General features: G+C 34.0%; 1 protein-coding gene across 2 annotated transcripts in view; it reads left to right on the forward strand.

Annotated features, from left to right (window-relative positions):
• The window catches only part of SBF2 (SET binding factor 2), a 227,048-nt gene that overhangs the window by 103,515 nt on the left and 101,015 nt on the right, over positions 1-22,518 (forward strand). For both annotated transcript variants that reach the window (XM_083350643.1, XM_083350642.1), the window contains exons 6-9: positions 1,214-1,319; positions 16,450-16,582; positions 18,127-18,235; positions 20,034-20,147. In XM_083350643.1, the coding sequence (XP_083206769.1) occupies positions 1,214-1,319; positions 16,450-16,582; positions 18,127-18,235; positions 20,034-20,147 (462 nt within the window). The remainder of the gene's footprint in view (positions 1-1,213; positions 1,320-16,449; positions 16,583-18,126; positions 18,236-20,033; positions 20,148-22,518) is intronic.

The raw sequence follows: 22,518 nt of genomic DNA on the forward strand, positions 1-22,518 counted from the left end.
CAAAAATAATGCCCTGTAAATTAGGATTAATGATTGAAAACAGCCATGGATGTTAGTAGAAGTCATTCCTTTCTAGCAAAAACATTACTGCAAGTTACAAAAAGAGGGCATGATGGTAAAGTCATTAGCCAGGGGTTTTACCACTTGTTATGGGAAAATGAAAATGCGGTAATATGTCAGAGTTAGCCGATTGGTCTGAAGAATGAACAGCAAATTACTTGAAGAACAAACTGAAAGTGATATGCTATTTGCCCCTAAGTAGTTTCATTTTTTTTTGTTACATATCTAAAGCAAACTAGTTTCATATGTATTCAAATTGGTGATAATAATTTGATCAGTTTTGTTCTCTGTCATTTCTAAATTTTTGTCAGTCTCCCTGCTTAGTTCCTGCTATGTGTTCTATTTTTGAAATATATGTTTATGCAGAAAGTCCCATGTTCTCATGGAATATCCAATTAAAAATAAAAATAAATTAACCAAACAATACAAATATCAAAAATCATTAAAATACATGTGTGCCTGAAACGCTTATGTCAAAAAAAGACCACACCATACCAGTACGTATACCCAGGATTCTCTTAAGAAGTTTTCATTAGAGTAAAGTTTAGTAATGTGAACACTTACAAATCAGCTTTTTGACTGAAACCTTTGAAAAGAGATGGCTGAGGGTGAGTCTTGCTAGCTGAGACTAGCTTTGGGGTATGGTAAATATCAGCAAAAACCTTGCGATTGAGCTGGCCTTTTTTAATTGAGAAATGAGGGGTCCCTGTATCCCATTTGGATTTATGTAATGCACTTTAATGAATAAGCCTGTTAATTAGTCACATATGTTTGGGACAAGGGAAAATCTCTTACGACAATAGTCAGAAATCATTTTAGGTATGACTTTTTTTCCTAACATGTTTCTAGGCCCGAAGATTACGTCAGTGTACAGTACATAATTCATGTTGCAATCCTATACCAACTTAATTAGAAATCAGCTTTATTGAAATAGTAGGGAATATCTTCTGAGTTAGTATGGGCAAGATTGTACTGTAAAGTAGATAATTAATAATAGTAATATCAAGTTGAGTTCAGTTTGGGTGATTAAATGGGCACATCTGTGCTGTTTTGTTGGTAGCATATAAATTAGTGGTGTCACTTCCTTTGGTCAGGATAGTCATTTAACCTACTTTATAGTTTGCAATAAGCATATTAACACTTCTTTCTACAGAAGCTGTTTTCCCTAGGAGCAGGAGACAGGCAACTGATACAAACTCCTTTACATGATAGCCTTCCAGTTACAGGAACTAGTGTGGGTCTTTTATTTCAACAATTAGGTAGGTTGCTTTTTTATTGTTATGCGTTTTTTTCTAAAATGATTGTACAAATGATATGATTACTTGTAGTTGTTTGGACTTTAACAAATTATGTTACTGGTAGTGTGTTTTAGAATGGAATTTACCTGCAATTTGTTAATAATCTCAGTCTTCATTTTTATAACTGTGTCAGTATGTTTCTTCATTGTCTATATTGAGTTCATCTCTTTTCCTCCAAAATGAGTTTATATAATCAGAAATTAAAAGTTATAGTAATGAACAGTAATTTAAGGAATTGCATTATTTGGAGTAACAACTTGGTTCTTGGTATCAGTTTTTCCATCTTTCCCAAAGTGGTTATATGAAGTTAAAATAGTTGAAAATATGATCTTCATGTAAATACTGTTTGATTTATTATATAATCCTTTTTTTTAAAAAAAGTAATGTAGTATTTAATTTTATAAAGAAGCCACTGCATGTGATGTTTGTTCATTATTTTTCATGGTGATGATAATGCAATAAATTGAGCAAGCAATAATAGCCCAAAAACACAAAGAGAATTGAACAAATACTGTGTTTTTACTGAAAATGTATTATTGAATGTATTATTGAAGACCAGATATTTGGTAAACAAAGTTTCCACTGCAGTGTACTATTTGAAGTGACAAATGTATTAGATTCAGTGAAGTATTTTCTTATCACATGGGATGCATAGTTCATTCTTCAGTGCTACTATGTATCCTGAAATTATACCCTTTACTAAATTATTGTCATCTAGAATTCATTGTAATTATATTGGCAACATTAAGAATTATCAATAAATACCCTGGATCAATGGTGGGATTCAAATATGGGAATACCTGGTGTGTGGATGCCGCTTCCGGAAGTCCATTCTGGGCCTTGGCAACAAAAAATTAGCTACTGGTTCTGCCGAAGTGGTGTGAACTGGCTGAATCCCACCACTGCTTGGATCTGTAATACCATAGCGCCACTGATAGCATATTTTTCCTGAAGCTTAATATCATTTGCAGGGCAAATTGTTTGGATGTTCTTATAAACCAAGCCAGGGAGAAATTCAACATACTATTGGCAGGAAACAGGCCAAGTAATAGTTCCTGTATTGATGAAATCTGTTTTTGAGTATAATATCCAGTATTATGATGGTATTGGGTTTACAGTAATGAGAGCTTCCTTTCCTTTAGAAATCCTGAAAGTCTAAAATTTCTAAGGCTTTTATTTCCTAGCCTCTGTTTGCTGAAGCATCCGAACAAATCCCAATTGTTTTTTTTTTTGTCAAAGGAAGAACTAGGAGAATTTTATCTCTTAACTGAAGTGAAAAATCAGTATAATTTTGCATGACCTAATGTTTAGTAGTGAAATTGTTAAGACCCCTCATTCTATCAATCCCCAACTGAATCTTAACGTACTCATTCCAAGGTGACAAAACAGCACGATACAGGAAATACCAGAAGATATTACTGGCCTCTTCTATAAAGTGATGATTAATGGCTTAAGGGCATTTACTCATTTCTATTTTTTGTTAAAATAATTATTCAGCCACTTATAAACCTAGAATTAGGAAACACTGAAGGAATCATCCTGTTTTAAATTTAAATTGTAAATTAAAAAGGTACACCACAACAAAAAGCAAAATCTAATAAATTATATCTAAAGCAGAGAAAGGACAGGAAGGCCTGGAGGAATGTTGTCCATAGGGTCGCGATGGGTCGGACACGACTTCGCAGCTAACAACAACAACAACAAAGCAGAGAAATTGATAAAAACAAGCATAGTGAACATTCCGTGGTTAACCAAGTTTGTTTATTTGGTAGGCTTGTTTTAGCAACTTCTTATTAGCACAATGTTTGTATGTAGAATGTTAATTAATGAGTATGATTAATCACATAAACTTACTCATCTTAAGCAGGCCATAGAAACTAAAGTTAGTAAAGATGCTTAATATGATCTGTCATTCCCAATGTATAGTTCTACGTTTGCTACAGATTGGTTTCAAAGGTTACAATAAACATGCAAGTGGTCCTCAATTAATGGCAGAAATTGGAATTTTGGTTGCTAACGAGGCAGTTGTAAAGCACAAAGTAATGTGATAGCACTCCTCATACTTCCCACTGCTGTCATTGAGGACCTCATCACAACTTTCTGCCAGCTTCCAACAAGTAAATCAGTGGGGAAGACAGCAGAAAATTACAGTTCCCAGGTGGCTCACAAGCAGAATGACAGGCTGCTTGTGAGTGAGTGACTGCTGTCAGCTGCAGGAGGGGGCATGAGATGCCACTGCAGCACAGTGCAAACATGCTGGGGCTTGGGATGGCTCAGACCTTAGGAACTCACCAAATGCAAAGTCTTTATTCCACAAGTCCTTCACATATTAAAAAGCCCCAGATGGTCTTTGTCTGGAACATTATTTCAAATTTGCACCCTTTCAGTTATCTGTGCAGCTTTTCAGAGTTTAAAAACATGAATTTCATTAAAAATTCCTAACCTTTGACCCTTTGAAAATTTCTAACTACATTATTGTTTTTTTAGATTATTACAGTTATTTTATGTATTGTTGTCCTGAATATTCACTATTAAAAATTTATCTTTACTTTTAGGAAAATGAGGCAGGGTACAAATACAGCAACAAATATCCCACACAGAGTTCTTGACTTACTATCAGTGGCTTAGTGACCATTCAGAGTTACAGTGGATTTCCTTCCCCCCCCCCCCAAAAAAAAATTTACTTATGACTTGGTTCCAAAGCGACCACATTTCAGGTGCTCAGCAATTAACCCTCATATACGGCTGTTTGCAGCGTCCATGATCACGGGACTGTGATTTACTACCTTTTTGCCCAAACCTGGCATTTACTTCCAATTTTCAGCAATGTTCAGCATTAAGCCCCATAGTGAACACAGGGGTCACTTAACAACTGTGGTGTTCAATTAACTACCACGGATTCCCTAAATGACCATGGTGATTGGCTTAACAATTGTCACAAAAAAGATTGTAAAATCAAATCAGTCACATGGTGAGCCACTTTACAGCTGTCATGACTTACAACCATAATAGTCAGGCTCCATTACGATTGTAAGTCAAGGACTACCTTATATTAAGTCACTTTAGTTGTTAACTTTAGCTATATTTAATTCAGCTCAAGCATTAATGTAGCAAAACTTGTTTGTGTAAAAAATAACACTGAATCAGAAAGCCTTCTTTCCACACTTTTTAACATCATTTTTATTTAACTATTGTCCGTGGGCAAATGAATGGTTGGAAAATTGAGGATGGAATAGTGAAGGTTTACTTTTCATCCTATTCCTCGTTGGTTCTGAATTATGACCTATTACAAAACAATTTATTAGAATCATGAATTCACAGCTGTTAAGGGAGGGATTTCCACTGTGAAGTAGTCTCTGCTTCAGCCAAGAATGACCACTAACGAAAGAATTCCATTTTAAGGAAATAATTCCTGCTTTTAATTGCAAGCAGCCCAGTAGAAAGGCAACCCTTTTCTATGGATGCATGTCACACAGAAAGTAACACTTGTGGGAAAATAATTGTATAATATAATTGTACAATGTAATTGTATAATATAATTTTTGAAAAACATAAATATAATTTTATTAGAACAAATGCAACCTATTTTTAATAAATTGTTCTCATCTGTGTACTAAATATAGAATAACCACTTGCAAAATAATTTGATAATTTGCAGGGACATTGTGCAATATCAGTGTGTAACTCCCTCATCCTCCTTTCCTCACTTTTGGACAGAAGGGAGGTTCTGTCTACGCCATGCAGAACACGCTGTTTCTAAAAAAAAAGAAAGATCCAGAGCACAACTTACATTTGTTGTCAGTAGTTCAAAAATAGTTTGAATTTTTATTATTTCATAAAGTAGATGAAATGCAAATTTAAAAATTCCTCTGTTTTAAAATAACTATTTGTAATAAAATTAAAAGAGGCTTAAGATTTACAATGTTCTTTTTCTTTTTTTTAAAAAAATGATACTATTATAATTCTGAAGGCTTCACTGAAACAATGAAAGCCAAGTTACCTATTTTTAATCTTAATTTCAATTAGTTCAAGGATAATTTTAATTTAAATAGTTTCAGTAACTGTTAATTCTGTTTGAAAAAAAAATCATCAAAAGTAGCACAAGAACACGAGAGACCTATTGATTGAATAAAATTGGTTTTCTCATACAGACTAACAAGCCTATTTTTCAGAGATAAGAATAGCTATTAGACTAACCTATAATAATTACTCTGTCTTCTGGTCCATTAAGAGCACCAAAATGCAAATGCCGTGATGAACCTTAATTGGTGTATAGGATATTAGGTTATAAAAGGAATAGATGATATTTTTTGGCCATGGGCCACATTCATTTATTCATGTTAGATTCAGTTACTAATGGCTCCAGTGGTATGGAAATGAAATACTGATGCCATCAAATGGGATTTCATGTTGAACTTTATTAGCTTTCTTAAGGGTTTGGAGAGGATTAAAGGTGAAGGTACAAAACATCTATTTTACTTGCTTTTTTTAAAAAAAATCAAAATTGCACTTCCAGTTACTATTTTTTTTTGGCTACCAAATGTTGACATCTGATCTTAACCAATATAAAATGCTGCTTTTGGCTTCTGGGATATGTATTCCTGATAAATAGTTTAAAATCTTGTTTCCTTTAGGAAATAAATATATATAAATACTGAAATAGCTTTCAGCAGTGGTCAGGTAAAGAGGATATTGTAGTTACTTAGGGGAACACTACCAAAAGAGAAGTTCTGTTTGTATTATGTAGGACAATTTGGTTGAGTCTCAGGTTTGGGATAGAAGCTGATACATTATTTTATTGAAAGATTTATAGAAAAATGGACAAGGCAGAACTTAATCCTAATAAGACAGAGGTGCTATATGTAGGAAAACTGCTTTCTTTGTTACTACATAGGATAGTGCTGTTTCTGAAATGAAAATTATGCTACTTAGATTATATGTGAGTGAACAATATGTATCAAGGGTCTTCTTTTCATTAGTTGTGCTTTAGTTATATCAGCAATCCCTGGTTACCATTGTTAAGCAAATCACTGCTGGTCATTAAGTAAGGACCTCACATGACCATGACTGGCGACTTCCTGCTGACTTTATCATTGATTTGGCTTGAAGGAAGACAGCAAGATGGTCATAAATCACGTGACCACAGGACACTGCAACAGTCAGAAATCTGGGCTAGATGCCATCACCCCCATTGCGATCATATGACTGCAGGGGCATTGCGAGAGTTGAAACTTTGAATATCAGTCATAAATTTGAACAGTCACTGAATGAGGTGTCGTTAACCAAACACCATCTGTGCAGAGGTTTTATTTGTATACCGTTAGGCAATAGTGGTAATAACATCTGATTTGTGCAATTTGTTCTAATTGATATCTGCCAAATCACATGATTACAGTCTTCAGACAGGCACTGATGTCTCATCTATTTACTCTGGCTTATAATTAGTGTTAATTGATTTTAATTGTGAATTCTTGATCTGGTTTTTCTCCAAACATTGTTTTAGTACTATATAAACAAACAGTAGGTTTTTTTTAAAAAAAACAAACATTAATTTGAAAGTGCATGGTTTATTAATATTTTAAACATCTTGTTCATATCTTAAAATACAAACATAACTCATGTCATTCAGCCTAGTCTTAATTGGAAATGTTCTTGAGCAATCATGCTTAATCGGGCACGTCAAATATACATCTGTCATTTGCTTTATGCATTGCTGTTAAAAATACTAGTCAACCCTTAAGAAAATATAATTTATACCTAATGTTTGAACAATTTTGGAAAGTTGTCTTATCAACCAATGATTGATTTATTCCCTTATGAATGAGGGCTATTTAAGTTCAAATATTTTTCTTGTAAAATAAATTATATTAGAATAAAATGATACAACGAACGTTGTATTTTATTATGTGTTAAACACCAGCTTTAGAAAACATCTTTGCAAAAACAGGACTCATGTAACTGGCTTCTAAATAAAGTTCATTGTCTTGGCATTTTAAATCAGGAAGATGATGATTGGAATGGAATGAAGGATCTGACCCTTGCAAATATTCCAAATTTAGCAGAAGCTGTTATAGTCTGAAAATATTGCAAAGTTAACAGTTGATTCCATGCAAGAAACAAAAATAGTACCATTAATTATTGAAAGCTATGGCTGTGAATTTGCAGTTTCAGGATTACTGATATGTAGTTGTAGTTACTAGACCATAATAAAAAAGTATGAACTTTTTGAAATGGAGAGTTTAATTTCTAAAATAATTTTGAATTATTTAACATTTTGAAATTTAAAGAATTAATTACTGCCATGAATTATATAATTACTTAAAAATTAAGTTTTATTGTATGCAAAACAATGGCACTCCCAACACATTCAAAATTAACTGTAACAATGAGGAATTTTATTACACTCAGAATTATAATACCTGACATAGCAAGAGTTTTATATTTCACTCTTAATTGTCCCAGAATGTTATGATCAAAGCTACTGGTATATCACCTTTTATGTCTCACAGCATACAATAAAGCATTTACTACAGGATGTTGACCTTACACTGACCTATTTTAAGTGTAGATTGCCAAATGATGATTCTATTCCTTTGGAATTTGAAGGCTTAATTATTCTAGTAACCAATTACAAAGCATTAAAAAGTCAATAGCATCCCAAATAAAAAAATGAAAAAGCTAAAACAAACAACCTGAAACCAGATACATGATTACTATTGTGTCTGCCAAGGTTCCGCCTTTAGTATATCAGATTTTGTATAATAGGAAACATAAAATAATCTTCTTATGAAAATATGTTTTATTCTCCATAAGCACTGAATGATCAGTTGTCCTGGCTTTTGTTTCTGGGAATGTAATGTGGTGAAATAGTTTTATCATATTTTGGTTTATAAAATTGACAATTTCTACCTAGATGTATAATCAGAGTAAAACAGGAAATCAGTTGCTATTTACTGTTCGATAATTCTGTCAAAATGTTAAATATCTACATCCATATACAGTATTTTCCATGTGGTAGAAACTGCTTTTCCCCTATCTATATTTTTTTATTCTAATTAGAATAATATTGTTTTATTTCCTGAAATTACTGCATCATTTGTGATTTTTCCCAGGATATTCCAAAATTATATATGCAAAGGTTCCTATGTTAGCAATACTTTTCTGCTACATACTAAAAACTAAGTATAATATTACAAGTCAGCATTTCTTCAGGATTGCTTTCAGTTTTCTCATTTCTAAGCTTTTAATTGCACATTGCTTTTTTACTCTTTATTTTACATTTCTGATTATAAATATTTATATATAAAGTATTGATATATAACACACCTGGGTGCAGACGCTCAATTAATAAAATAGCATATTGCTGTAACATGTGCACTGTGACTTATACCTGCATTCTACTTTCCACCAAACACTGCTCAAGATCGCAGAAAATAATTGCAATATAACTGCAGTAATGTACACACTAAAAAAATAGGATCTGAACAATGAAATACTTAAATATAAGTTGTAAGCTAAACTTTTGTCCAAACCAGTCAGCCTAAGTGACTGCTTGTATAGCAGTAGCACTTAGACTTATGTACCGCTTCACAGTGCTTTATAGCCCTCTCTAAGTCAGCATAATGCCCCCAAAAATTAGAGAGTCAGCATAATGTCCCAAAAAATCTGAGTCTTCATTTATTGACTTCGGAAGGATGGAAGGCTGAATCAACTTCAAGATGCTGATAATTGAACTGCCAAACTGCTGGCAGTTGTCAGTCAGCAGAATTAGCCTGCAGTACTGCATTCTAACCACTGCGCCAATACTCTTATGAATGCAAATGACATGTAAGAAAAATGCAGATTTCCACATCTTGGAGTCAGCCACTCAGAGGGCCCTCTGTCATGTTCCTAATAGTTGCACTTAAGATGTTGGCAAGACAAAAAGTCCTCTTCAAATGTTTTAAACTGGGATAGGATATAATGTGTAATTTATTTATTTGGATGACCTCATCCCATACCAGAAATGTTTAGCACTTTGAGTTGTGTTGGGAATATAGCAATAAACAATATTTGCTGGTATTTTCTGGATTAGCCTTCAATTTGCACATTGCCATCAAACTCTAATAATGAACTTGAAATTTTCCTTGGATTTAGATAGAAATGAAAATATTATCAGTATACTACATCATAAATCCAGATGACCTTGCACATCTGTTTCATATTTATGAAATGGGTGACGAGATTGGAAGAGATCAAACTACATTCAAATACAAAAAAGACTTAATAAAGTATGTAAATTATCAGACAATATGTAGCACAATTTCAGTTGCTAGAAAAATAATCCTTAGGATCATGCAATGTAGATTGCAATGCAATGCATGTAGATCCCTGTATGGAAAACGAAATGTCAGGTATTTAAGTTGACTTTAGAAGAGACAAGGGAACATAAGACATTATTACTGATGCTTGCTGGATAATTAAAACAGACAAGAATACTTAAAAGACAATAGGTAATTCATTGATAGAAAGGTCTTTGATTGCATTGATCATGACAATAGTGGAATATGCTTAGAAATATGAAAACTTCAGAACATCTCATTCTTCTCATGCAAAATCTATATAGGGACCAAGAAGCCACGCAGATACCAAACAGATAGCTTCAGATTGGCAAAGGAATAAGACAAAGCTTTATCTTCTCCTCTTATTTATTCAAGCTATATATTTGTGAAGCATGGTTTTAAAAGTGGAGGAAGACCTGTACTATACTGGTGTCAGCTTCTGCCTTTTAGGATCAACCATTAACAGTAAAAAATAAGAAGTAAAGAAATACACCACTGATTAGCACTTGGAAAAGTAGCCATAAAGAAAAGATATTTGGATGTCATGATGTGTATATCTACAAAGATTAGAATTCTGCAAATTGGCATTCCCTGTGACACTCTATGGAAGCAAAAATTGGACTTCGAAGAAGCAGGATGGAAGGAATATTGACACTTTGGAACATTGATGTTAGAGAAGACTCTTAAGGATAACATGGACAATCAAAAAACAAACAAATGGATCATCAAAAAACCCAGAATTTGAGACACAAATGACCAGGCTCAATTTATCCTACTTCCTGATATTAAAATACAAACCATACTTTTTTAACACAATCCTTAAAATAAATTGGTCCCAGTTTTTTAACAACTTCAAACTTTAATAACAGCTCCTTGAAGTGACTCAGAATTCATAACTAGTACAATATAGATGTTATGTGTTCTAATTTCCTTGCTTCCATTAGCCCTAAGAGCTAAATGGATCAACATTTGAAGTTTTCTACAAAGACAGCCCCATGCAGGGACTTTATTCCCCAGCCTGTACTACTGTTGGGCAAGTACAGTATATATTCTACAATTCTACATTTTTATTTTTTTCTCCATTTAGGAAACCCAAACTGCTACTTTGAGATTCTAGTTGATTTGAATAATATGTTAATTATGCATTCTTCACAAATAAGTCCACAGTTTGTGAAATCTGTCCTTTATTATTAAACATAATAATTTATTTTTATATTATTCTACAGCATAAAATGCCCAAATCGTTATTAGGCAAGAGACATCAGGGTTCTCTAAATGCAGTTTTACAAAGCTTTATATCCAATTTCTTTAGTGAACCTGATTTCCCTTCTGATTAAAAGGTTGCTTGCATCACTTTTTAGAATAATTCAGAAAATTTCTCTGATAACTGCTAACTCATATTTGTGAATTAGTCTCACTAAATTACTGATAACCGGAACCCAGAAATTGTGCAAGCCTGTTCTCGGTTTCATCATGTAGCAATTCCGGTAAATTCTATAATTCTTACTGAAGTCCTTAAAATGTGCAATGCTTTTTGTGTTAAAATGGTAACGCTTTAAACAATGCAGTATGTACGTGAGTGTCTATGTGTAGCTTGTAAATCATTTTTAGAACAACAGGAAACAGGATGATTGATTACATTTTTTTTTTTTAAAAAATAGGAAGTCAGATATTTCAGTGCAAATTACTTACCTTTTCAAAACTTTAAAAACAGTAAAAAAAATAGTCAGGAAGCTTCTGTCAATTTTTTTCAAACATATGGATAATGTTCAACAGGAAGCATGCTTGACTATGGAAGCTTAATCTGTAATAATGAATACTAGATAGATTGTTTATTTGTTTTAGCATTGTCTGGTCTGTTTGTGCCCTTGGCTAGTCAGTATCACAGATGTGTTTTGAAGTTCAAGGTGACAACAAAAATAGTTCTGCCTTCCAGCCTAAGGAAGCATGGAGATCTGTCTTTAAAGTTGACATTGCAATTTTTCAGAAGTTTTATTTTTCAGAAGTTGAAGGGCATTTTATTTCACTTTCATATTTTTACATTACTTAAAGTAAATTGTTACTATTACTTATTACTATTACTTACTGATTGAAAGAAATCTTATTTTATCCTTCAACTGTTTCAACTTTTGGAGTTAAACACTGTACTTTTTCTAACAATCTTTAATTTTTAAAGCAGTAACTAAAACTTTGATTTTCGGAGCTATACTTGCTGATATTAGCAAGCCCTGAATAGCACCATGGATATAAAGTGATATGGTTTTCTTGCATTTTAGAGATATAAATATCTTCCACTTCTGAAGTCCTGTTCAAAGAAAGAATTTCACTTTATATAAATTCACATTGTATACCAGGGATAATAGAATGAATACCTATTTAGAGGCATATACAAAAAGATGAGAAGATCAAAGAACATAAGGCAGACCCAGAAGAAAATGAAGAAATAACATCAAGGACACACTAGAACAACATCTATTAACAATGGTTTAGGCCACCAGAAGAGCAAGAGCCAGAACTTTGTATCGAGATCCGAAGTAATAAAAGAAGAAGTAAAGATAGAGAAAATCTGAATGAACATTCATATATTGCAAGGTTGTCCAACTGCTGGCCCGCGGGCCAGATGCGTCACATGGAAGCTGCATCCACCCCATTGCCGGCAATGGCAACAATAGTCCCGATACATTGCGTGATGTCACGTGACATCGCGAGTTTGACATGTCTGATATATTGGGTCAAAAGCATATATTAAATATATTTGGATTAAATAAAAGCAAGACTTGTGAATAAGATTCACAGCTGGCATAGACCAATTTTAAAAACTGAGCTTTGCTGTGTAATAGTTTTTCCCTGCCTCTGTTGATGGACACACATCTCCTGGTCTTGATATGATATATAGTTATAAAAACTCCAGTTGTTTACCATCCTTAGACGACAACTTTTTTTCCTCACTTCAGTGATAAATAGATTCATATTCCAGACAGCTCGTGTATTAATTAGTGCTTATTTTCTCACCAGAGAGAATACATGCACACTTATCATCTCTGGAGTCCTCAGACCCAAACTCAAAACTCAAACTTCTGGGTCCTCAAAGAGTCCTCAAACGTTATTCTGCTGGCAAGCCATTTCATATTTGGTGCCATGCTGAACGATTGGCCAAAGGTGCTGTCTATGAGTTCTAAACTTGCAAATGTAGAGACAGTGCTCTCTGAATAAGCTTGCAATCTGTATGTAGAGAGTGAGGACAGCGGTGGAGAGAATGCAGATGGATTATAACAAGCACTGGGAATAATTATCACATAAGCCAGTAGTGCTCAAAGTGTTTTAGGGTAAAAAATGACTTTGGAGCCAAAACTCTCTTTGCTTCCTAAATTATCAGTTATTTAAAATACAAGTGTTCTTGATTATTTGTTGTTTACACTTCAACATATAGGATATAGAAAGATTTGGATAAGATTTTTTTTCAGGAAAATAGGAGAATTGGCTAAATGTTATTCTACTGGCATTCCAACTTTGAAGGAGATGGATTTTTTTTCTTCATTCGAAATCCACTCCTGAAGCTTCTAAATTATTACAGATGCTTTTTTATTTCCCCAAATATGCACTGATTAGCACAAGAACCAAATACTATGCTACTAGTAGTTGCCAAAAGGAAGTAGCTCTAAACATAGTTAGTTTCAGAATAATTGTTTTAAACATGATATCAGTGTAGGTGAAAAAAATATTATCTCATACACTTCAGTAAGATTTGAAATATAATTAATAATGTACATGGGAGAGAGGAAAATTTTGACCAATAGGAGACAACATTTATTTAGCGGTTATAAGATTTGGATATTGTAATGGGAAGAGAATAATTGAAAGAGGAAGAACCACATGAGATATAATAGCCGGGCATGAAATTTACAGTAGTAAGTAGATACACAAAGCTGGAGAAACTAGAAGTATGTAAATTCTCATTTTTTAAAAAATGGAAGTGTTTGGAGGATTATTAGTGAAAATTATTCTTATTTTGTTTCCAGTATATACCCTTTTCCACTATTTGGTGGGGAAGTAAAAATAACAGAACTGCCAAACAGCTTTTATATTATAGCAGAAAGTTGATTCTGATGAGGCTTTTTCTTTCTAGCTCGATACATTTAGTCGTTCGTACTGTTCACTTAATTTTGTTTAGGTATTGTGTACTTATGGGACCAATTGACTTTCATATATTCTCTCAGTGTGGGTGTTATATATGGATAGACACCTAATGAAATCATGCATCAAATCTTTATTTCTGTCTTTGGTCAGCATTACATAATTAACCCAAAAACTTGATTACAGCAAAATAGCCAAATCCAGAAACCCTTCATTCAGATAACAGAATAGCGAAATATATGAATTTCAGAACTTTTTACCAATGAATTCAATAAAAATTTAGCATTCACAGGGCAACCAATGATGTCAAAATTAAAGCCTCACCTTTTAAAGTCTTTGTTGCAGACACATAAAAAGGGATTTTTTCAGTACCCAGTCACAACTACCTTCTCTGCAGAGGCCTCTATATCAATTCCTGTTTGGATGAAAAATACTCGCTCATTCAAACAGCAACACTGACTTCTAATATATAGAGCACTACCATGTGAATTATAATATCCTCAAAATAAAAATGAATTCATTCATTCTAAGAATATCTCTCATACAACTAGCACCATGGATAGAGAAATGTTTTGAAAATATATGGGATTGGGATAGTGGCATTCCTCAGAGATGAAGGAGACACTATAGCCTCCAACACAGGGCTGAAAATATTCCAGATAACCACCAGCTAGTAGGAAAGGGGTAGTTCTTCCTGCAGCCATTTAATGTCATCCAGATATTTGCAGTCCATACCTGGTAGCATTAACATTCATTACCTTTACCTTTGAAAAAAACCTGCTCAGAGTTAGATACAGGTAGTCCTCAACAACCATTTTTTTAGTCACCACTTGAAGTTACAGCGACATTGAAAAAAGTTATTTATAACCATTTTTCATATTTACAACCATTGCAGCACCCTGTGGTGATGTGATCCAAATATGGATGCCTAGTGACTGTCATGTTGCAATGTCCTGGGGTCATGTGATCACCTTTTGTGATCTTCTGACAAGCAAAATCAATGAGGAAGCCAGATTCACCTAACAACCGTGTTACTAATTTAACAACTGCAGTGTTTCACGTAACAATGGCAAGAAAGGTCTTAAATTGAAGCAAAATTCATTTCACAACTGTTTTGCTTAGCAACAGAATTTTGGGCTCAGTTGCCATAAATCGAGGACTACCTGTATGTCTCTGTTCCCTTTCCTTTCTACTTATACTTCAACAAGATGTCTATGGGGATTCTCAGTCGGGGTTTCAACAAGATGGATCATATGGCGTACTTTGTGATTGTAATCTGGTTTATCTCATAATTGTTAACGTATGTTTTGCAGATAACTCAGAGATTTTTTTCTCACAACAGCAGCCTAATATATAGCAGTATAATCAAATTTCAGATATTTAATGGCATTTGTCAAGATTCTTTTCCAATTCCCATATTTTTTTTCTTGTTGTATTGCTTTCACAATATCTGTTCTAAATCACAAATACTGGGAGTAATGGTCTTTCTATTTTACCCATATGATTTTGTTAGACTCCTTGTGTATAGATGTATAGGCGTGGCATAAATAGTTTAATAAGCACTAGAGCACTAAAAGAGATAATATATTATGGTTGACTATATACCTTCTAAAGTTCAATAATCCTGTTGAAAGTCGTAAAACAGCAATAAGTAATGACTTAATGAAGTCCCTTGAAATGGGCAAAACTGTTTATAGACAATATATTCCTGCTGCCATGAGCTTATGGGCATTAGAATTTCCTAAAGGTTCTCTATAAAAAATTCTAATTAGATAGTACAGGTAATAGTTATCAACTTTACTTCTTTTAATTGAACAGTCTATGCATAATAGTGTGATATGAGCAATATATAAGAGGGTCTTAAATCACAAAGAAAAAGGTTTTTCCACATTGGATGACACGTGAGAGTCACCACCTAATGAGTATTCTGCTTAGCCTAGAAATAACATGAATTCCAGTAAATAATAAAATAATTGTTTTAACATTTATTTTAAAATTGTTTTAATTTTAAAGGGGGTTTCAGAATTATAAATTCTTAGAAAGGTTTTGGCAGTTCTTTTGCTCTTTTTATATTTGTGTCTGATTCATTAACACAATTAATGAAAATGTTTGTTAGATTTTTCAACCAGCTAATCTTCAAGTGTTGGATTCTTTTCAGACTCATAATTATTAATGTATGTTTTGCAGATAACTCAGAGATTTTTTTTCTCTCACAACAGCAACCTAATGAGTTTGGAGACTGATTTTGTACAATTGAGCTATTCTATAAGATTGTGCTGTTTTGCTTGTCTGATAAACTACACTAACCACTTAAATGGATTTTAGATGCATAAATAACAGAACAAAATCCATTTGAAGTAGTTATTGAGCAATGTGGAAAAATGAGGTCAAATATACTGAAAGATATCCAATTTCTGTGTCATATTCTAATGATATGGAAATAATAATAGCATAATGCATACGTGTCAAAGAGCAAATGAAAGAACTCAGAAATAAGAAAATCTCCAAAATGGAGAGTTTTATCACATATTTCCCTAAAGTGATTCCAATAATAGTCAATTAATACATTATAACTTTCATTCTTTTGTTATTGCAATAAGTCTATATATTTTAAAACTTGTTTGTCTTTTTTTAAGGAATTCAAAATGTGCTGAATCTATTCTGTGCAGTTCTTACAGAAAATAAAGTCCTCTTTCATTCTGCTAGTTTCCAAAGACTGAGTGATGCCTGTAGAGCATTAGAATCCTTAATGTTTCCTCTCAAATATAGGTAAGATTTTTAAAATGACTGCATCAAATCTTTATCAATATGGATTAACTTAGGGTTTTTAAGGTGTTTTTAAAGGTTTTTTATAGTTTGCCATTCCTTTTCTGTTAAGACTCTCCAAATCTAGGACTTTTAGAGATATATTGCAAAACAGTATGTCACACAAACACACCTCATGTTTCACTGTCTGACTTGTTTTATTTTAATTTGTTTGAAATACAAACCAGAGGGCCTTCACAGAAATACTAAGTTTCAGCATGATGGCTGCAGTGTCTTTTTAAATACATTGTTTTTAAGATGTCCTCATCCAGACTTTTACTGTATAAACATAATACTGTTCTTCACATTATAGAGATCATAAATGCTGCTATAATTATTTGATTTCTGAAATGGTTGAACCTTTTCAACAGTCAAGCTGTGTAATGTGCCTGGTAATCTGGCTGCTTCTCTTTCCAATCTTAAAAGTTCTTAATTAAGGCCATTGGTTTTGTGACACATGCTAAAGGCTTCATGTACAAAAATGAGATTCAAGGCCCAATTACAACAGCATAATGTTTACTTCCACTGCCAATAGCTAAGCCACCTGTCCCATCATATAGAAGAAACAAGCTCATGGATATTTTACGCCCAGTATATTGATCTAGTGACAAGTTTAAACATTCATGATTGTCATGAAAACCATGAAATGCACAAGCTCAGCATGCATATTCAGTCACAGCCTTGGAGTTTTCAGCTCCTCAAAGACAACTGAAATCATCTCAAGTAATATGGTTATTCCCTATGTGTGTAATAATTTACCCATTATCTTACAGTAAAAGATTTTGACAGGCTGATGGAGGTCATGTTATTGGTATAATCCCAGATACGGTGTTCAAACTTTATATGAAAGGTCTTTAGAAAGGACGCAGGGAGGATGGAGGGGGTGGGAGGATATTTCCAGGTGCCATCTGAATACAGTTTTGGAATTCTTCCTACCTGGATAAGCATAAATCAATGATTTTGTTTAATATATTAATATGTTTTATGCTATTGAAATAATTTCTGTATATAGGTCTATTTTACATGTATTATTTTTGCCAGCAAAGTTCAGAGTTATCTGATAAAAACAGCTCTGTTTCAGCTATTTTAACTAACTATTCTTGTTTAAATTTAGATTACAATTTTCGCTTATCTGTAACTGTTTTAGATAAATAATGTTTGTCTTGGGAAAATCTAATTTTAAGTATATTACCTCAATCAATAGTTGTCTGCACATTTTGTGTTCTGTCTCCTTCATTAATTTTAAAGATTATATTTCAGTCATGCAGTTGAGGAAACTGTAGATAGAAAATGCAGTGAAATGTATTTTATGATATTTTGTTAAACCAGGAACTAGTTATTTTTGTGAACACTCTACTTATTAAGCAAGAAAATATTTTTCAAAAGAGTAAATAAAAATCCAGTCAATGTATTTTTGCTGACTTAATGGAAATGGTAGAAAGCATGTAAATTTTGGTGTTTAACAAAGTAGAGTGGCTGCATTATTTGTCCTTTCTTTTTTTTCTCAGTTACCCATACATTCCAATTTTACCTGCACAACTCCTGGAGGTTCTAAGTTCACCAACACCTTTTATTATTGGTGTACATTCTATCTTCCGTAATGATATCCATGAACTTGTGAGTATATTAAGCTGGATTTTATGCCTGATATAAAAACATCATCTAAAATTAAATAAATAATTCTACTCAAACAACAGGAGATTTTCTTACATTCTTTCATGCATACTGTGCATCACAAAATCTTAACTAATTGCCCACTATGCTCCGAAACATATGTGGCTGGGCTCTAATGGGAGGAAAAAAAAATTAGGAATGCTATATTAGCAATAGTCACTGATTGATTGATTAAATTTCCATGCTGCCCAGCTCTCTGATATAGGAAGTGAATCCAGAGAGATTATGCAGTGAAAAATATTAGTATATGGCAGCCTTAACTGTAAAAATGTCAAAGTGGTACAAACATATTAGTACCAAACAGTATCAAGAAATTGTTACATATCTCATAAATATTAAATGAATATAATGGAGAAAAAGACATTTTGGTGAGGGAAAAAACCCATTTGGAAACTATTCATAACGTGATTTACCCTAACAGCCTTTTCATTTTGAATGACTTCTGATATTTTCTAAGAGCAATAAAATAGCACTGAGTAGTAATGAGTTTTAGAACTAATAGGCAAGTCTGGTAGTGGTTGTTCTAGTGGAATCCTTATTGAAAGGGAGAAGTGAAATGAAATGAAATGAACCTTTATTGTCAAAGTACAACTGTGTGTACATTGAGATTAGCTGAGGCTCCCTTTGTGCTCCCACCCCTCAACACACAGTGACAACAAACCCTCCATCTTACTACACCATGTGAACCAACTACACCACACACCAGCCTCCCAAGTCAATTCTGCATAAAATTCACAAAAGTTCACAAAAGTTATTTCTCATTCAAAAGCCTAACAGCCCACGGATAGAAGCTGTTTTTCAGCCTGTTGGTGCGGCTGGCTATACTCCTATATCTCCTACCGGATGGTAGGAGAGTAAAGAGATACCGTCTAGGGTGTGAGTCATCCCTGAGAATTTTCCTCACTCTTCCAAGGCAACGAGCCCTGGCGATGTCATCCAGTGGTGTCAGGGGACAGCCCACAATGTCTTGTGCTGTACTCACCACCCTCTGTAATACTTTCCTATCCGCGGCTGTCAGACCAGCATACCAAACCACAATACCATACGAGAGGACGCTCTATAGTAGACCGGTAAAAAAGGGTCATTAGCCGTTGTTCTACCCTGTTCTTCCGCAAGACCCTAAGAAAGTGAAGCCTCTGTTGGGCCTTTCTAGCCACCTGGGTTGTATTAACTTTCCAGGTCAGATCTTCACAGAGGTAGAACCAGTGGCATTTGATGATATTTGAAAATTTAATTTGAAAAAATTCAATTTATATGGTGAGTTGGATTCAGATTTATCTATAATACATTTTATCAGCAGGACTTCTGCTTCTCAGTTTGTGTTCCTTCTTCATGCAGAATCCGAAAATGACTTGAAAATAGCATGGGAAATGGCTCTGGTGAGCCATACAATAACTGGGGAAAAACCTGGATTGATCTTGCTCTGTTCTTGAAATAGGAGGAACCTTTTCTTTAACAGAAGAGCTATCTAAAGTTACCACCGCAGTGAGATCTGCTATGCAAAATGATTAAACCTACAGCTTGGTTAATCAAAAATTTTTAGACATCAGTCAGAATATTTTAACAATTCCAACCAAAATTTGATTTAAAATCAGAACCTAATATTTCCATCAGTTCAGTCCCTCCCCATTTCTCAATGGATATTCCATACTGTTTGGTTTATTGACATTTAATATTCTATCTATGTTTAATGGTATTAAATATCATACAGAGCGTTTATGTCTGTCTCTGTGTCTTCTAGCTAGATGTAATCATAGCAGACCTAGATGGAGGTACAATTAAAATTCCTGAATGTATTCACCTCTCCCAGCTTCCAGAACCACTGCTCCAGCAGACTCAAACTTCTCTATCTCTAGTAAGTATAATTCCATGATATAAACATGCATGCATATTTAACCCCACATAGTTTGTAGATAGCTGACAGCCCTCTTGAGTAGAAGGGACTCTGAAGTGCATCTACAGGGCTATGCAGAGGGTTTTGTAAAGCATCTGTTGGACAAAATTGCTCAGATTTGCTCCCAATTAAATGCCAGCTTTAGTTCAGTTCCTGTGGAGGTGCATAGATATAATCCTGCCAAGGAGCTGAACTTGTTATATCTGAAGAAGCAGGTGGGGTTCTCATGACTGAGCTTAGCCACTGCCTGTTAGACCCATGCCTGTTCTGATTGGTGAAGGCTCCTGGGAAGTGACTTAGGATTAGGTTTTAGCAATGGTAAATTCTTCCTTGTGAGAGGGAGTGGTTTCTCTGCCCCTCCTCACAAAGCCATTACTGGACCCAACCATAATGGACAATTTTTGTCCAGTATCCAATCTTCCCTTTTAAACAAGGTTGTTGGAAAGATGATTGCACAACAGCTTCAGAGGATCTTGGAGGAAGTGAATTATCTGATATGGGACTGAACCACGCTCGTCACTTTTAGATGACCTCTGGCAGGTGAAAGATTGGGTTACTACATCAATGCTTGTTCTATTTGAACTGTTAGTAGCACTCAGTACCATCAACCATGGTATCCTTCTGGACCAGCTCCAGGAGCGGGCAGCACAAACAAACAGGAGAGTTTTAGTGCTGTATTGTATTAGTTCTCTTCCTTCTTTGGGGGCCAGACAGTGTTGATCAGGAGCAAGGTCTCTTACTCTCTAACACTATTATATGGGATGCAGCAAGTTTCAGTACTTACTCCATTCCTGTTAGTCCAAACTTGTTGCCTTCTAGAAGAACCTAACGACATGGCTTTGCCATCTAGCCTAGGTAGTTGGTGACATTGGTGCAGAGTCTGCTAAAGTGATTGTACTATTAGGAAAATGAATGGTGCTTTTTATAATGTTATAGCTTTTATTAATTTTAATGATTTTCACAATTTTTATTATTGTTTTGGATTATTAAGTTTGTAAGCTGTCCAGAATCACAGCTATATAAATTTAATAAGTGAATAACCAGTGCAAACCACACCCATGTAGCAGCCTACATCTTAGCATTTTTTAGCATTCACTCAACATATATGACTTTTTATCAATTTTATTCTTTGGCTCCAACATTTATACTATTTATTTCAGTTCTAATCTGAAGTAACATATAACTATAATTCCCTTAATCGATAAAATCTTCTAGCATTCCCTCACCTTAGTTTCACATCAAATTTTGTTGTATTTTTATTCAACTAGAGAAACGTTGTCTGTATATTCAACTAGAGAACCTATGACCTGTTGGGCCATCCTTTCAGAGAAAGATAGTGCAGTCTGACATAACCAGAATAAACATTAGATTTTTCCCATTGGATTCTTGTTCTCTTTCCCTCCTTGCTGCTTCTCGGTCACATTTGGGATCTTTTGTTAACCATGATGCTTCCCCCAACCCCTTTTCACACTGCACAATTAGGCTGACCATATTCTTGCTGGACATTTCCATTATCAGTACCTACATAATGGTGATTATCAGTACCTACATCATTATTAATACCTCATCAGTACCTATATCTTGTTGGAATGCTGCAATGATCAAAAAATTGAGAATAAACTAGTCTGAACATGGTGGTCATTTCAGTGCCACAAGAATAACATGTCCAGGATTTTTTATGTATTCTTTAAGATTTGAGGTATCTTGATTGCAAAATATTTGTGGTATAATGGACCAGGAACAGGAGTAACTTCTGATTTCATGCCAGTTTCTCCATTGTCTTTCCTGTCAGGAAGCATCAGAAATCACAATCGTGCAACAGTAGAAATGTTGCAGCAACCACAACTTTGCACATAAAACTGGTGTGAACAGTGTGAACTGGTAGAAGTTTCAATTTGAAAGAAGTAATGGGTAGTAAAGAAGTAATAAAGATATTTTGTGCATTCTTTAAGTTAGTGGATTTAAGGTACCTGGATTCAAAAACTGTTCTGATATATTGCACCATTTGGAGGGTTCAAATAGACGGGCAAACAGGATAGTTTATTCCTTCCTTCCTTTCTTTTTCTTTATTATTTTTCCTCCTTATTTTGATTTACTTTAACAGAAAAAAGCACTAGACATAGATTAATTATAAATGCATTTAATTGTTGCCATGAAAAGAAGTTGGACCAACAAAGACCAATCAAAATTAAAAACTCTTCTGTATGTTTTCTGAAAAGGTTTACAGTAAAGGGATCCTTTTTTGTATAATATTGATTATTCAGTCTATTTGAGTTTTTTCCCTTTCAGGTGTAAAATCAGTTAGCTGCTTTGAGTTATGAATATTTCTTAG

This window comes from Vipera ursinii, assembly GCF_947247035.1.
Source record: "Vipera ursinii genome assembly, chromosome: 1".
Lineage (NCBI taxonomy): Eukaryota > Metazoa > Chordata > Lepidosauria > Squamata > Viperidae > Vipera > Vipera ursinii.